Source organism: Haemaphysalis longicornis, unplaced genomic scaffold, assembly GCF_048455015.1.
Source record: "Haemaphysalis longicornis isolate Haplotype H1 unplaced genomic scaffold, Haemaphysalis longicornis Haplotype H1 scaffold_7, whole genome shotgun sequence".
NCBI lineage: Eukaryota > Metazoa > Arthropoda > Arachnida > Ixodida > Ixodidae > Haemaphysalis > Haemaphysalis longicornis.
The window spans coordinates 34,665,802-34,682,085 of NW_027526422.1; the positions used below are offsets into that span (position 1 = coordinate 34,665,802).

At 47.8% G+C, this 16,284-nt stretch overlaps 1 protein-coding gene across 1 annotated transcript in view; it reads left to right on the forward strand.

The window, feature by feature from the left end:
• Positions 1-3,140: 3,140 nt before the first annotated feature.
• Dat (Sodium-dependent dopamine transporter) overlaps positions 3,141-16,284 on the forward strand; it is a 100,200-nt gene continuing 87,056 nt past the window's right edge. Inside the window, exon 1 of the mRNA XM_077678211.1 lies at positions 3,141-3,945. Coding sequence (XP_077534337.1) covers positions 3,615-3,945 — 331 coding nt within the window. The 5' untranslated portion in view covers positions 3,141-3,614. The remainder of the gene's footprint in view (positions 3,946-16,284) is intronic.

Genomic DNA, 16,284 nt, shown 5'->3' on the forward strand with positions numbered 1-16,284 from the left:
CAAGGCGTAGAATGAAGGCCCGCGTCAAGACCCCGCTCCCCAATAATATTGGGAGAGGGCCAAAATTGGCTTACATGGTCTAGGGAGAGGGCCATGGTCTAGGGAGCCATAGTCTAGGTCATAGTCTAGAGGGTCCAGAGGTCTAGAGGTCTAGAGGTCTAGAGCCATGGTCTAGAGGGCCATGGTCTAGGTAGAGGGCCAAAGTTGGGAGAGGACCAAAATCGGCTTACATGGTCTAGAAAATTTTGGCAAATACTGTACGCACGTGCGTCGTGACGCATCGTCATCATCACGACCACCTCTCACCGCGCGTGGGGTGAATCTATACTTCTCACTAAAGCAAGGCGTAGAATGAAGGCCCGCGTCAAGACCCCGCTCCCCAATAATATTGGGAGAGGGCCAAAATTGGCTTACATGGTCTAGGGAGAGGGCCATGGTCTAGGGAGCCATAGTCTAGGTCATAGTCTAGAGGGTCCAGAGGTCTAGAGGTCTAGAGGTCTAGAGCCATGGTCTAGAGGGCCATGGTCTAGGTAGAGGGCCAAAGTTGGGAGAGGACCAAAATCGGCTTACATGGTCTAGAAACTTTTGGCAAATACTGTACGCACGTGCGTCGTGACGCATCGTCATCATCACGACCACCTCTCACCGCGCGTGGGGTGAATCTATACTTCTCAATAAAGCATGGCGTAGAATGAATGCCCGGGTCAAGACCCCGCTCCTCAATAACGTAGGGAGGGGGCCAAAATGGGCCAAAATTCGCTGTTTCTTTCTGTGGCTCGGTGTCAGTGGCAGCAAGGGAGACTAGCACGGATTGGAGCGAAGGACGGAAACGAGCGCGCGAAGTTGGGACATGTGTCCGCACGTGACGACGGAGACGCGATGGGCAGGAGGAGCTTATTCATCACGGCGTTGTTTCGGACGACGCACCACGATGACAAGCATTGCAGCCGGTCGCGTCTCGAGCTCGTGACGAGACGTATAGAAAAAAAAAAAGGTGAAAGAAAACGAGAAGTCCCGGAAGGTGAAAGAAGCTGCAGGGGTTGACAAACCCGCGCAGAGGTCGTCGAAGGAGCCGCAGCCGCGTGTACGTTACGCACGACAACAGCAACAAGCCGATTGTTTCGCGCGGCGGCACGGACTCGGCCATCAATCACAGCGGCGCTCTTCTGCTCGAGAAAGCGACACATCAATGCTGGCCTCGGGTCGGCAATGCACGAGCAACCCCCCTCTCTGCACAGCCCTGTGCGTGGGAGTAAATTGGGTCGAGCGCTGTGATAAAGACGACCCGGCCACTGCAGGAATCTGTCGCTTTAGCTTAATTCTCTCAGCTCTTAATGCGCCGGAAAGAACGGGGTGTATACATGGTTGGAACAATGTACAGTCTTTGTCAAAATTGTCCAGGCCACCCCTGAAGTGCTCAGGCCGCGAAAAATATTATGTACAAGCTTGCGCCTCGAGTGAGTCTGAAACGTTTTGGTTCTTACTGTAATACAATAATTTTGTCCAAGTATAGGTTAAGCTTATGCTTCGAATTACTTGTGGTCCAGAAGGCTCAAATTTGACCTAGAAAAGTTTTACAAAGACTGTACTTCTGTTGATACGATTTATTTCTGATATTTAAAGCTTTGGTGTGTTTTTATTTTTGTGTAACCGATGGTATATGCCTTGCGCTAGTAAGATGTAGTTATTGGGAAAACCCTATCGGCTGACTGCGAGAATTAGGTACAAACATGTGACGTCCTAAGACCCATGTGCTGCTGTCGCATTACTTTAGCCTTTGTATGTTTTTTTTTGAAGGGCTGTTGGGTGTGGCAGGGACATCACACCAATCAAACTCACGACACAAACATACGCAGAGGAAACAAGGGGGATGAGGGAGGGGGGAAGGGTGGAGTCGGGTCAAATGCCACTCGTGGTTGTTCAGCCATACACATCAATGCGTGAACTGCACAAGACACATTCGGAAGCTTTCAAAACTCGAACGATAACGCTGTTCATTGCAAAAGCGATTTTCTTAATAACGATTTCGGGGGACGAGGTTCCTTCCTATGCCGCACTCGATTAATGTGCAATTTTGTGTCGAATGGAGAGAGAATGAACAGGTCTGGAGTACAATGAACTGGGCGAGTTTGTTACTGATTTTTTATATAACTGCATGGTTACACGAGGACTAGGAAGACTGGGTGTTATACCTATGCTACGCGGAATCTTTCAATTGACAGTTGTCTACTTGCTCACAAGTATGTCATACATGTAGGGAACGCGCCATTCGATGGACGATGCGTTCGAAGGCCTTCAAAAAAGGCCGTGTAGCGCAGGTATAAGACAATTTACAGACGCCGCCGTTTGGCTGCTACTGAACTACACCGTGCTATATAACCCAATACAAATATTTAAACGAGAATCAAGGGGTAGTATGAATTCTTGACTACGACTAAACAGTAGATCCATCTACGCCGTGTTCTATAGACCTTTTTACTTCGTCCTAAGAGCTCCTATTTTATCAGTGGGCTGCGCTAGCGGCCCTATAATTATCGCAGTCGACAGGAAGATGTCACTGCGCATGTGCAACACTGCCCAGAACATGTCCTGATCATACTAAAGACTAACGAATGAAAAGGTGCATAGTGCGCAACAAGTCTTTAACCGAGGATAGAGAGGTTGTAGGACTGGCCGCCAGAAGCGTTCGACACCGCCACAAAATGAACAAAGTCTGGCTCAGCGAAGTATAAAATGTCTGATCGCTTGATGGACAGCTAAAACCCCCCAAAACGGAAACGCGTCATTCACTCATTTGTTCGTCCGTACACGGCGCCGTTCGTTCCCCGCGGCGATGGTTTTCCTTAACCCCGCAACCGCCGTCACGGGTTATCAGGCTGGACAATTAGGCACTGTCACGTAGCTATGCGGGCTTCAAAGCGTAAATACCTGTTGCGCCGCGCGCCAACGTACGCGCTTTCGAGGGCTCTTTCCTCCCGCAAAGCGGGGGAGGAGTCCTCTCGGACCAACAGGTGTCCGATCTGGAAATGATGCGGCCGCAGCCGCAGATGCCCTTCTCCTCCTCTCCCCCACGGCGCCTCTCTTCCCGCGACGACGCCCTGCCTCGACCACTTTTCTCCGCAAAAATCCATTACACTGACGGGACGCGGTTTCTGCAAGCTCGCCCCGAACTCAGCGCAGCAGTGCTTTATTGCTCTCCGGCGTTACTTTCTCGCGCTGCGGAAAGCGTCGAGACGAAGAAGAAACTTTTCGTTGTGTTCTTTTCCTCTTTTCTCTGAAAAACTCCGCCCCCTATTGGCCAAAGGTGACGAAGGCAGAGCGGCGCCATTGGCCGAACGGGGTCATGTGCCGCGCTACCGTTCTCCCGCGCGGGGAGGGAGCGCACTCCTGTCGTCTGCTCAGCGGTGCGGCCGCGTCGTCTGCTGGGGCCGTCGCGGGGCCGATTTGAAAAGAAAAAGACAAGAAGCGCTGGAAAGAAGAATTGCAAGTGGGGAAGAAAGTTTCCTCTACCGCAGTGCATAATTAATCGTTGAAAGTCGAGTGATAGGTGTGTTTCCACGTGCTCGCATCTTTGTCGCGTCGTGGTCTACCCCGGAGAGGCAAGTTTTCATCAGATGGCGGAAGCGGACGAAAATTCGCCCCTTGCCGGTGAGCCCGAGACGATCGCGAACGGAGATGGCAACGCCCAGCATCCCGGCGGCACCGTGGCTTCCGAACGGCCCGAGCTGCAGGCGTCGGCCAACAGCTCGGGATCGCAGGCCATGACGGAAGTCTGCCTGACGCCCCGTTCCGACGCCAAGGATGCGGCGGACAGCTTTGGCCGGAAGTCCGGCGACAGAGAAGTATGGGGCAAGAAGGCCGATTTCCTTCTGTCCGTGATTGGATTTGCCGTGGACTTGTCCAACGTGTGGCGCTTTCCCTACCTCTGCTACGCATACGGAGGGGGTAAGTGACGTTTGAAGGACGACAGAAAAAAAAAAAAAATCATTCTCTGTTTTGGGAACTTAGCGAAACCGGCGACTTTCGAGTTAGACATCAGTATGCGCTTCGAAAGGGCGTGTGAATTGATTGTTTGTCATTCATCCGCTACGTAAAAAGGCAAGGGATCAAACCATCCGCTTAAATCACTTGGTAATTCTTTTTTATCGTTATTCTCCTCTTTACATGACTTCTTAGGCTGGTAGAAGCAATGTTAAAATCCAGAAAGTAATGCTGAAGCAAAAGAAAATTTTATTTTTCCAACGGGCACTACTCATATCGACCTTACGCATGGGGTGGTGCCCAGGCACAACGCCGAGATTTCACCATTGAAAGCTTGTATAAAAAATTGCAAGATCCCCCGCCCCCCCCCCCCCCCCCCCTTCTTTTTGCTTTCTGACTTATCAAACAAGGCACCGAGTACAAGCAAATACGTTTTTGGTGCCATTTTTTGTATTTTGAAAACGAGAGTTCAAACTAATTTATGCCTGAATACACTCGATACATCTTTCATACAAGCACAAAATTGTCCGCAGTGAGTGGACAGTCATAACCGGCATAACTTTCCTTACGCTGCGGCACAATGTCACTCCAGGCATATTTAATTTACAACGTTTCAGTAAGAAACGGAGTTGTGATTAATGTGTACGTTGTATCAAATATAAGCGTCCAGTCTGTTCTCTTTATGTAACTAGGAAAGTATGAAAGTTTACGACTGAATAATAAGTACTATAGTACGGTACAGTAAAGAAAACTAAAGAACATACTGACAATTCAATTTCAATGCTCTTGAAATCAAAGCACCGCTACTCGCTTTCAGTATCAAGGCTGTAAAAACTCAATAAAATTTTACTTTTGAAGAGACACGACACATGACACGCTATTTAAAAGCTATTTGCGACAATACCAGGACATCCCTTTCAAGCCACGTAAAATGACTGTTGTGTAAATTTAATGGTACTTGCAAAACGTTGACACGAGGAAAATAACTCATTTATTGAATTGCCAGCATGTCACTTTCATCCACCTTATAGCGAGACAACAATCTTACTGAGCACCGTGCCTTAGTACAGGATGCCAGTTATTGTGTATTGAACATATGACATAAATCCGTTGAAGACAGTGCCCAAGATTAGGTAAATCTCTCTCTCCCCCTAAATACATACATACATACATACATACATACATACATACATACATACATACATACATACATACATACATACATACATACATACATACATACATACATACATACATACATACATACATACATACATACATACATACATACATACATACATACATACATACATACATACATACATACATACATATCTCACTCCTTACATGCGGGCGTATGAATGTGATCGCTGCAATTCAATCTTGGGAATACAAAGCAGTTACTGATGAGGAACATAGAGTAAAAGACAGACGGAAGTGCTGCTCACTCAAGCGGAAAGATTTATTAAAAGCGATGGTTTATAGAAACTCTCGAGTAGAAATTTTCAGGTAGTATGTGAGCATTCTTTAAAGGGGCTCAATTCTAAACTTCTGCGTATGCTTGCTTTAGAGCCCTTAGGGCCTAAGGCGCTTCATCAAAGGGCCTTTTATTAAACATCACACACCCCCTTATATACTCAGGGAGCGTATTGCTTCGTGTCTCCAGGACAGACTGTTACATTTGTGGCGATAATTGCACAGAATACTACCACTCTAAATACACGAGTTTTACTGTGAATGGAGAAAGCTGCTAGACGGACAGCCGGCATTTTTCGCATTTCGAAGAAAAGAGATATTTTATACGATAAACCACTTCACGATAGGCATTGAATGGGTATTACAGGAAACAGTGCTCCTTATCAAAAAATTTGATGGAACGTTGGCGATTGCGCCGACATGATACTTTGATACGCTTCGACTCTTTGAAGTGTCGATTGTGGTGACAAAACAAGACGTGTAATACCGAGTACTGCTTCCTATCTCACTCCCCCTGAATGTCTATTGCATCGCTGTGCTTCTACGAACCTTTCTCGTGGTAACGACGCATGCGCAAAATGCGGTCTTTCTGTCTAGCCGCTTTCCACATACACAGTTATAGGATTGATTGATTGTAGGGTTTCACGCGCCGACGCAACGCAGGCGATGAGGCGCGCCGTAGTGGAGGGCTCCGGATTAATTTTGACCACCTGGGGATCTTTAACGTGCGCCGAATCTCGTACACACGGGCGTTTTAGCTTTTCGCCTACATCAGAAAAGCGGCCGCCGCGGCTAGGAATCGAACCCGCGACCTCGTGCTCAGCAGCGCAACGCCTTAGCCACTGAGCCACCGTGGCGGGTACAGTTATAGGACAAGTAATTTTCCAATAATTTCTTCAGTTGTTACGCAGTGCCTATGCCCCGCGGCCGTAGAGCTTTCGTTTATCTCGCCCCCCCCCCCCCCCCCCCCCCCCACCCTTTCCCCCTAAACACACTACCCGGGCAACGAGTCCGGAGTTCCTCCCCTAAAACGCAGAAAAAACATGAAAAAGGCATATGCCAGAAAATGAAGGACCCACAGTAGTCCCTGTAGCTTACTTGGCAGAACATCGCAGGCGTTATACGAAGGTTGGGTGTTGGGTTTCACTGGGGGCAGGAATTTTTTTCTGGGTTTTGTTTTCTTTCACATTCACATTTTCACATGAATGTGAAAACATTCACATTTTCTCCTAAAAAGAGGCGAACAAAATGCGTGCACAGTACACGCGCACAGTTGACTCTCTTCAAGAAAGACGAATAACACTTTTGCCCTCTTGTGACGTGTACAGCCGCTTTCGCGAATAAGTTAATTTTCACCTACATACAGCTAGTGTACTATTAAAAGGGCCAACTTGTTTAGTTTCGATAATTATCGAACAATATTTTTGGTCGTTTGTTCGACACGAAACCATACAAAACTTCAAAAATTATAAATCACAGTCATACCTTTATTGAACTTTTTTAACACCGAAACTGTTAGCGAATCGTAATTTTTCGTGTCCGAAGTTAAAAATACCAAGGAAAATACGAACGCGTGCATGTGAGCGCGGGCCTCGCGGCGACCTTCCGCCCAGCGTCCCCTGCGCACGTTTGTCAAGCCAGGCATGGCCACTTAGGGGGATTGGCCAAGCTTGGCAAAAAAAGAGAACTTCAGCGTTCGCCGTAGTTGTGGCAACACTTTTTCGGAACGAGAAAGACACGTCATAGCGCACGCCCCTCCAAGGTGATGTCCAATGATTATTCCGTCCACAAAAATGAAGGAAGTTCACACTTATAGCCACAGTGATGGAGTATAAGGTCGTTGTGGCAGCGAACAAGAAGCAAATCGGCTGCAATCGTGGACTTAAACCGTCGTGATGGCGGTTAAGGTTGCGTACAGCTTCGCTACCTTCATGTCTTACGTGTTAGTGTGAGCGTCCTTCCATTTTTTGTTTACAGGGTGGTCCACGGGTTAAATGGCTGACCCTGAGCGCAGAACGGCGCAAAGTTTTCCCTTCGCTTAATGTTACGGACATGCCTTACATTCGCTCAAACTTTATGCTAAGAAACGGACACTGTATCCTAAATTTCTCGTTCGCACAAATATGCCACGCACGTTTCAATACACACTCCCAGGCGGTCTTCGTTATCGGCGACCATCTACGGAGCGTGCAAATGGTGCTGTTTCTCTGGCTTCCATTCCACGCAGCCTTTTTCGTCGAAAGGCTGCGTCGGAAGGATGCCGCTCTGCGCTTCAAGCTCACCACCACTGTCGAGTGACATAAAAGAAAGAAAATAAACAACGAACCGACACTGACAAGGGGTTACAAATAGAGCTATCGGTTTTGATGCTGCGCTCGCGCAAGGATAAAGTGAGCTCGGCAGTAGGCCAATGTCGGGTGTTTTAACAAAAGTTGAAAAGAGATCCCTCGTATACGAAGTTTTGTTGCAACGACTGGTTCTTGACGATTGAATTTTTTTGCCGTGGCTTCCGCGAATAAAAGCATGAAAACGACCTAGGTGAATAGCGCTAATAGCAAATGGTTAATTGAGATTGTAATTCATGTCGAGCTTTGTGCAGAAATCGAAATCCACGGACAAGGCCTGACTTGGCGACTTTTCAAAGCTATGCGTGGTCCATGCCCCCGTGCCCTATTTCCGAGGTCCTAAAAAATGCATTTGAATCAAGACATTCGTCGTCGAAAATCGCCATTGAATCATTAGAATGCTACGAGTACAGATTTCAGGGCAAGTGGGTGCGGAAAAAATTGAAAAAAAAAAAAAATGACACCCCACTTTCTAAGAGAAAATAATTCAAACGCGAAGTTTTCTACAATGCAATCTGAGTCAAAGTCCGAAATCCAAACTGCTTCGACCGTGTTGGCGGTTTTTTTCTGGGATTTTTTTTTTTTGCAGCGAACTGTTAAAAAGGACATGGACTTCACCCCATATACAATTCGGTTCTTGCCTTTTCGAGATGCTACTGGAGTGCCATATATGATATATTTGTTGTGATGGGATTGTATAGCCTTGGGAAGTGCCGCATGACTGGCAGGCATGTGGAAACCCCTCGCCCAAACGAAGTCCATTTTTTCGGGAGCAGGCTGCGTTGGTGCGGAGCATTTATACGGCCCAAAGTGACCCACCAGAATGGCTGCATATGTTGGACGCGTGCGTCTGCTTGCCGGAGTTTTGACGGACGGCTTATCTCAGCTGCAGTGATGTGCATCTTCTTGGATGACTGATGGCTTCTGTAGGCTCTAATCAGTGCAGTTTTTCCGTGCAGTAAAGAAAAAAAAAGTTGAAAGGGCGCAATCGGATAGACGGCGGCTCCTAATCGCGAGGGATGCAGGTTCGATTCCCACCACGGGAAGCGTTTTCTTTTTTTGAAGAGCTTGCTGTGCTACCGCTTATCCTCATCATCGTTTTGTGAAACCTGTTGTGTAAAGTTGGCTTTCCTGCAGCGCGTTTGGGTGACTGGACGGTCGTCATGAATGAGGCGTAGAAAGCTTCGCTTTAAAATTCATAGCGCGTACAAACAAGGGCAGCCGGGAGGGGCGGGAATTCTGGCCCACCCCTCGCGTCTACTGCGGTTCCTTTGGCTCAAAGACTGACCAGGACTGCCAATGCATTTGACGACGGTGTGGGCATTAGATGTTTGACTAAAATTTGATGCGTGTTTCAGGACATTTAAAATATCTGGGCTCCTTTTGAACAGTTACTAGCTTCAAGTGCATCGCTTTAAGTGTTTTTCTATTGTTATTAAGTAAAATTCCAAGCGGGGAAATTTCAGTCTTTGTATTTTAAATTATTGTACTTCACGAAAATTTATTTTTTGAAGGGATAGATAGATAGATAGATAGATAGATAGATAGATAGATAGATAGATAGATAGATAGATAGATAGATAGAGAGAGAGAGAGAGAGAGAGAGAGAGAGAGAGAGAGAGAGAGAGAGAGAGAGAGAGAGGAGAGAGAGAGAGAGAGAGAGAGAGAGAGAGAGAGAGAGAGAGAGAGCGTTGATTTAGCTGTGAATGTAGGAGTGGACCCTTATTCAAAGAAGCCATGTGTCGACCGCACCGTCGTAACATGGGTAATTAGGAGCGCTTGGTTGGTCCTCCAGGCGACCGCTGCGCCGTCTGTGACAAAGCTTAGGCTGCTGAGCCCAAGGACGCGGGTTCGATTCCCGGCCGCGGCGGCCGCGTCTATGATGGAAGCGAAAAGCGAAAACGCCCGTGTGTGCAAGATTTCGGCGCACGTTGAAGATCCCCAGGTGGTCAAAATTAATCCGGAACCTTCCACAACGGCGCGCCTCAACAGAGGCCTCAAGGAAGCTGAACGCCTCCGTCTACTTCAAGCCTTTGTCCTTAGCAGGCTGACCTACTCCCTTCCATAACTAAACCCATCTAAACCGAGCTTAGCAGAGTCAACCTCATACTCAGAAGAGCCTATAAGGCAGCTCTAAAACTGCCTCTCACCACTTCCACTGACAAATTCGAAGCCCTAGCTGTGCATAACACCGCGGAAGAACTCATTGAGGCTCATCTCGTCAGTCAAATCACCAGACTCTCAAAAACTACCACTGGCGCTCACATTCTCCAGAGGCTACGAATCGCCCCTCTAGACCCCCCAGAAGACAAAACCACACTCCCTCACGACATCCATTCTAACTTAATTATCAAGCCTATACGCAGAAACATGCACCCACAATTAAACAACAAAAGGCGTTCGCAACGCGTACAAGCTTTACATAAACAATGCCGCGACAAACATGACGTCCACTACATCGACGCAGCGGAATATCGGCGGCATGATGCCTTCTCAATCGTCTCTTATTGCCCAGCCCAGCCTAATCAGGCCCAGCGCAACTTCCTGACCATTCGCACCACCAACCCAGCCACGGCGGGAGAGGATGCAGTAGCATTAGCGCTAACGCAAAAGCCGACCCCGTCCACAGTCATCACTGATTCTATAACGGCAGTTCAAAATTTCACCTCCGGTTTATTTCGCCTCAGGCACTCAAAATTCTCCAACAAGCCACCCAATGTCCCCCCTAGAAATTATCTGGGCTCAGGCGCACGCTGGCCTAGAGGGGAATGAAGTTGCCCACAGTATGGCTCGAGAACTCACCGTCCGAGCCGGGCTTAGCTCGTTCTCCAACCATGGCGCCAGATCCGGTAGAGACCGGATGATAACGTACAATGAAATTAGTAACCCATTACCGCCTCTCTCGCCGTGTCTACCCCCCGGCACACACAAAACTCACCATCCATCAAGAACACGCATGGCGTCTTTTGCAAACAAACACATTTTCCAATCCCGCTAAATTACACCTAATTCAGCCAGCCGTATACCCTCCCCCTGACTGTACTGCATGCCAGTCCCTCGGCACACTTCAGCACCTTATGTGGGGATGCCCGAGATATCCATATCCGAAACAAACCACATGTGAAGGATGCGTTGCGCTGCCCAGACCAGGAGGCCCAAGTTTCACTGGTCGCCCGGGCGGCCGCGGTCGCCGCCAAAACGGCGGCCACCATCGTCAACTAACTCCGCTCCCAAATAAATGTGTTTCTTCTTCTTCTTCGCCTGTGTAGCGTCGGCGCGTTAAACCTCATAATCAATCCATATGCGACAAAGCTAATGTAGTGTATAGTACATCTCCAGAGAAACTATAACTGTAATTCAATTTGTTTGCTCGTGGAAGTTTACAGCAGTTTTAGCAGACACAGCAGCGACTGGTCTATACATTCAGCCAGGCTGTTTGAACGCGGAAAGAGTTTCCCCGCACACTTGTAATCCCGCATTTCTGCGTGTATAACTAGTATGGTCAGTACCTTGCACGTCGGTTGAGTGAACAATGAAGCGGAAAAAGGATCCGGGCTCCCGAATATCGAAATATCCTGACTATCGAAGGGTCCCGGCTGCTGATGATGATTTGGTCTTTTCTTTTTCTGCAAACGATTTTACGGAGGAGAGAAGAGTTTACCTTATAGCCGGCTCACTGGGTAAAATGTGTGCAGAATGAAATTGGGAAGAAGTATTAGAAAACTTTCTCTAGCAGAGAAATGGGTGTGGTCCCTCACTCCAGGAGCCCAAGTGACGATTTCGCGCTCTCTTCATGGCCTGGAGAGCAGTATTTTCTGGGCGTCCAGGTCAACACTGGTCGTCATATTCACTCATCTCGGGAAGGGGAAGAGGAGAGGGAAGAATAAAGGCTCAGTTCTATGTACAATTGAAACGTTCCTGTCGCGAATTTTGACATTTAGGGGCATTATTTTTAGCGCCAGTGAATTTACCTATAGTCGAGCAGTTCCCGCGAGACGGCACTGAACTTTTCACGAGGGGGAGAGAGAGAGAGAGGGGGAGGGAGAAACTTCTATTCTGTTGAGCCCCTTGCGGGAGGCCCAGCAGCCAAGGCGTTGGATGATGATGATGATGATGATGATGATGATGAGGAGGAGGAGGAGGAGGAGGAGGAGGAGGAGGAGGAGGAGGAGGAGGAGGAAAAACTTTATTCAAACGCAACATTAAGCGTCGAGAATGTCCCGGGCCAGGTTCACCAACGCCAACTGGCCCGTGAGCTGGTCCGAGGCTAGCCAAATTCGCCACGTTGAGGGAGAAGGCTGTAGAAAATCTGGGGATTGAATTGCAATGGGGCAGGAGAAAATGCAGCGTTCTAAATTAGCGTATGGTTCGGGACAATTGGGACATGCTGGGTAGTGTCGGAGACGGTAGAGAAAAGAACAAGCAGGTGTGAGGAGGGTATTTAACTGTATGCGTCGAAGAACGCGTATAGTTGTGTGGTGGTATAACTTTCTCTGATGTTCGTGTAGTGAAGAAATCTCAGCAGTTGATTTTTCACGACATTTAGTGTCGCAAAAGTGGACGTCAGAGCCAGGCTACCGTAGGCCTCTGGCGAGAATCGGCCGGATATATAAGTAATTCGCTGTTCATTACGAAAGCAGCGAGCCCAAGGGTCAGTGAATGCGTCGTGCATTCGAACGAATGGCTGTTTTGTGCTAGATTCCTGTATATATGAGGGAAAACCTCGAATCATCGATGCTGCGGGGAAGCGGCTCCTAAGCCTAGTGGTCAGTCCTGGCAGCGCGGAATTTGATGACATGAATTCTGCTTTGCTGCAATCTCCGCAGACTGGGCCGGCATTGGTCAGAAGATAAACCCATAAATATTAAAATGGGCAATGCCGGGAGGCCCTCCGCGCATGCCACGTAGACAGGCTGTAATTACGAAATTCAGCGCCCATATTAGCCTCGGCAAAATTAACCCCCGCCATGCCTGGCAACATAATAACAGCCGGACTAACCTCCACGGAGCGTTAAGGTGCGACCAACTCCTACTATTAGTATTTCCATTGACGTATATGGACAATCAAACGCCCGCAGGTTACTTCAAGTACGCAGTGTAGGTATACTGGACAGAAGATATGTAACGGAATTTTACGTCGCTATAGTGAAGCGGAAAATGAACGAGCTTTAATTCACGGAATTCCTGTTCACGTCACTTAACAAGACTTGCGTGAGAACCTCGGCGATGGAAATTCTAAAATCCTCCGAACGCGAAGAGTAGGGACTTCAAACACCGTCTCAGTCACCCGTGCAGGGGCCTGGACTTCGAAGAGTTGGCCGCTGTCGCTGACCATGCGCACGTGCCCGTATACCGCCCGCGCAGCGAAAGGGACATGTCTTGGTGGGAAATTGGACACCGTGTGGACGTGTGTCACAACGAGGACTCGCGCAGACCAGGCAGCGCGTGCAGCGAGAAATTCGACGCAAAAGTGGACTCCAACACACCCCAGGTGTTCTCAGTATACTGCTTTCACTGTAAAGGGAAACTAGAGGTGTACATGCCCAGGGCGCAAGCACACAGACATCAATGCCCAGAGCAGAGATTGACAACGTACCGCGCAACAAATCTTGAAACGACGCCATGATCCGCGCCGAGAAAGCACGATTACGCTACAGAACAAACGGGAAGTTCTGCAGAGCCCACACATGCATACAACCGACCAGCCTCGCAACATAACGCCTCTTCCTAGCTCGACAACCCCTTCAAGTGACCGAATTTTTACAAACGGAGTCTAGCCCAAAAATGCAGGACTGAGTCCTTACCCGAACGTTGGCGGGCCGGAATTTCTCTTTAATAACCTCCCGACAACATCCTGGAAAGTAACGGTATTCGCGCATCATATATAGAAGCACTGAAGCAAAAGAGGCAGCCAAAGAGCAGAAGCTCAAGGATCACCGCATGACATATCCTGGCAACGAAACGGTGACCATGTTCATCGGCCTCCGCAATGCGAACACACTAAGGCTATTAATTTACCTTCAGTACAATACACGAAAATGCTAGCTATTGCCGAAGCATGCAATCACTAACTTCGATCACGACGCGCCGCAAATTACCGTTCGTATACAGACAAGAAGCCGCCCGAGCCTCCGGGCGGGGAACAGTACCGGGTCATATCCACATCACGGGACACCATTTCATGACAAGGTGCCTGTTCACTAGAACGCTAAGGGAATTCAAAGGTACCGCGATCGGCTTGGTGACCTGACATACGTAAGCTGACACGGGACGTCGACGCTAATTTTCGTGTTTTCGTCGCTAGCGCCTGAATCGGCCCGTGCCGCGTGTGACTCCTCATTGAAGACAGTTCGTAAACCCTGCGTCATCCCCGCACCTGCAACTTTGTGAGTGAATGACGACGTTATCGTCACAAAGGAGGCGACATGTCCAGCGCGGACCGTGAAATCGGTAATCGGCGAGCGACGAGACTCAAGCAAGCACTCAGGTGTGCCCCGTGCTCAGACAACAAGTCTCCCTGTCTGAGCGGCGCCAAAGCCTCCTCGCCCTTGTACTCACGTGGGCAAGCATCCGGGACAGCTTCGAGCGTTGGCGGGGCCTAGGTGTTTTAAACTGTGGGTCCGTGATTGGACCGTACTTTTGGAGTTGAATTTTCTAGGGTAACTGTAGGAACTTTTGCTGTGAAAAAAAAGGCGGTGTTGTGCGCCGCTGAGTGTTGCTTGTCAGCATCCAAACCTGCGTACTCATCATGTAAATATTTGTATAAGGCTTTCTCGTCCATCAGCACGCCTTCGTCTCCTGATCAACGTTTCTCGACCCCAGTCACGCTACCAAAATGTACTCCAGAACCCGGATACACAACAACAGGCCCAAGGGCTCGCCGGGGAAACGAGAAATCTGGGAGCCGTCCTGCTTTTGGCCAAGCAGCTATGATCGTGGCGTTGACCGAGCAGAAAAGAATCGCTACCGTACGGTGCAGATGCGTACTTTGAGGAACATGCGCTTAAATATAGCTACGCCCTCCTACACATGTCATCGCTCTGCCTCATCAATGATCTGACAGGCGCAAACCTCAGCCCTTCTAACGCCTCATTATGTCCGCCACATGTCTGGTCAGCCGGAGCGTCGGCACTGCGGAGTGCATCCATGAGGGGAACAACTACGCCATCGCTAAATACGCCATGGCCACCATCTTGCGGTCCTTTTCGCCACGCGTCATTCCATCTTCACTGAAACAATGGCTTACGGCATCTCGTCGTCTCCGAAAATCCTGGTGGACATAACTCGTTTCCAATGTTCGGGACACGCTGGCATTGCACCAACATCCCATACCTCAAGTTTGCCCACCAGACAATACGGTCTCTCTCTCTCTCTCTCTCTCTCTCTCTCTCTCCTCTCTCTCTCTCTCTCTCCTCTCTTCTCTCTCTCTCTCTCTCTCTCTCTCTCTCTCTCTCTCTCTCTCTCTCTCTCTCTCTCTCTCTCTATTTCTTTCTTGTCCCCCAAGTTCACCAAGCCTTCGGTTTGGTGATTTCGGAGGAACTCCGAGGGTTGGTGAAAGCATCGAAAAATGTTTTACCGTAGAATAGATGAATTCGCACGTGCGAAACATTTGGCCGTACGTACGTAAGAGTGTTGAGGAGTGATACTGCTGCAGGAGTTTCTTGTTACTCTCTTTCGCTGCCCGCATATACGTTCCTGAACATATTTCATATATATATATATATATATATATATATATATATATATATATATATATATATATATATATATATATATATATATATATATATATATATATATATATATATATATATATGAAATAGTATAAGTAAAGAGTCGGATGCACAGCAAGAACAATAACAAACAATGTTTACTTACGTAGCGGCAACGGGACTTGCCTTCATCAGAGTAAAGTTACATGATTTTACACATATATATATATATATATATATATATATATATATATATATATATATATATATATATAAGGTTAGTAGAGACAGAGACAAACGAGAAAGACGTAGAAAATAAAAATAAGTTTACTGACGTTTCAGGGAGAGTACTCCCTTTCTTCAGAGTACCAATATATATATATATATATATATATATATATATATATATATATATATATATATATATATATATATATAACATTCCTATAAGGTCCCTATATATAAGCGTAATATTTTAGAATCAGGAGTCTTACGGGCTAGTAGGAAATACTTCTGCGTGCACGTACGTACGCCGCGATGCATTGTCGTAGCCAGCATCGTTATGGCTGCCTTCTCAGTAACTGGGGTACACCGTAACGGGGGTAAAATCCGATCATCAGTGATCACTAACATGAAGGTGCGAAATGATAGACCCGTTACAAAAGACAGCTATTTGGAAGGAAAAAGGTTGGCAGCCCATTCTCGAGTCAGGTATCGACTGCCGTGTATTTCTTATAAACTTTTCCCAAGTTAGTAGCAGCCTGGCGGGA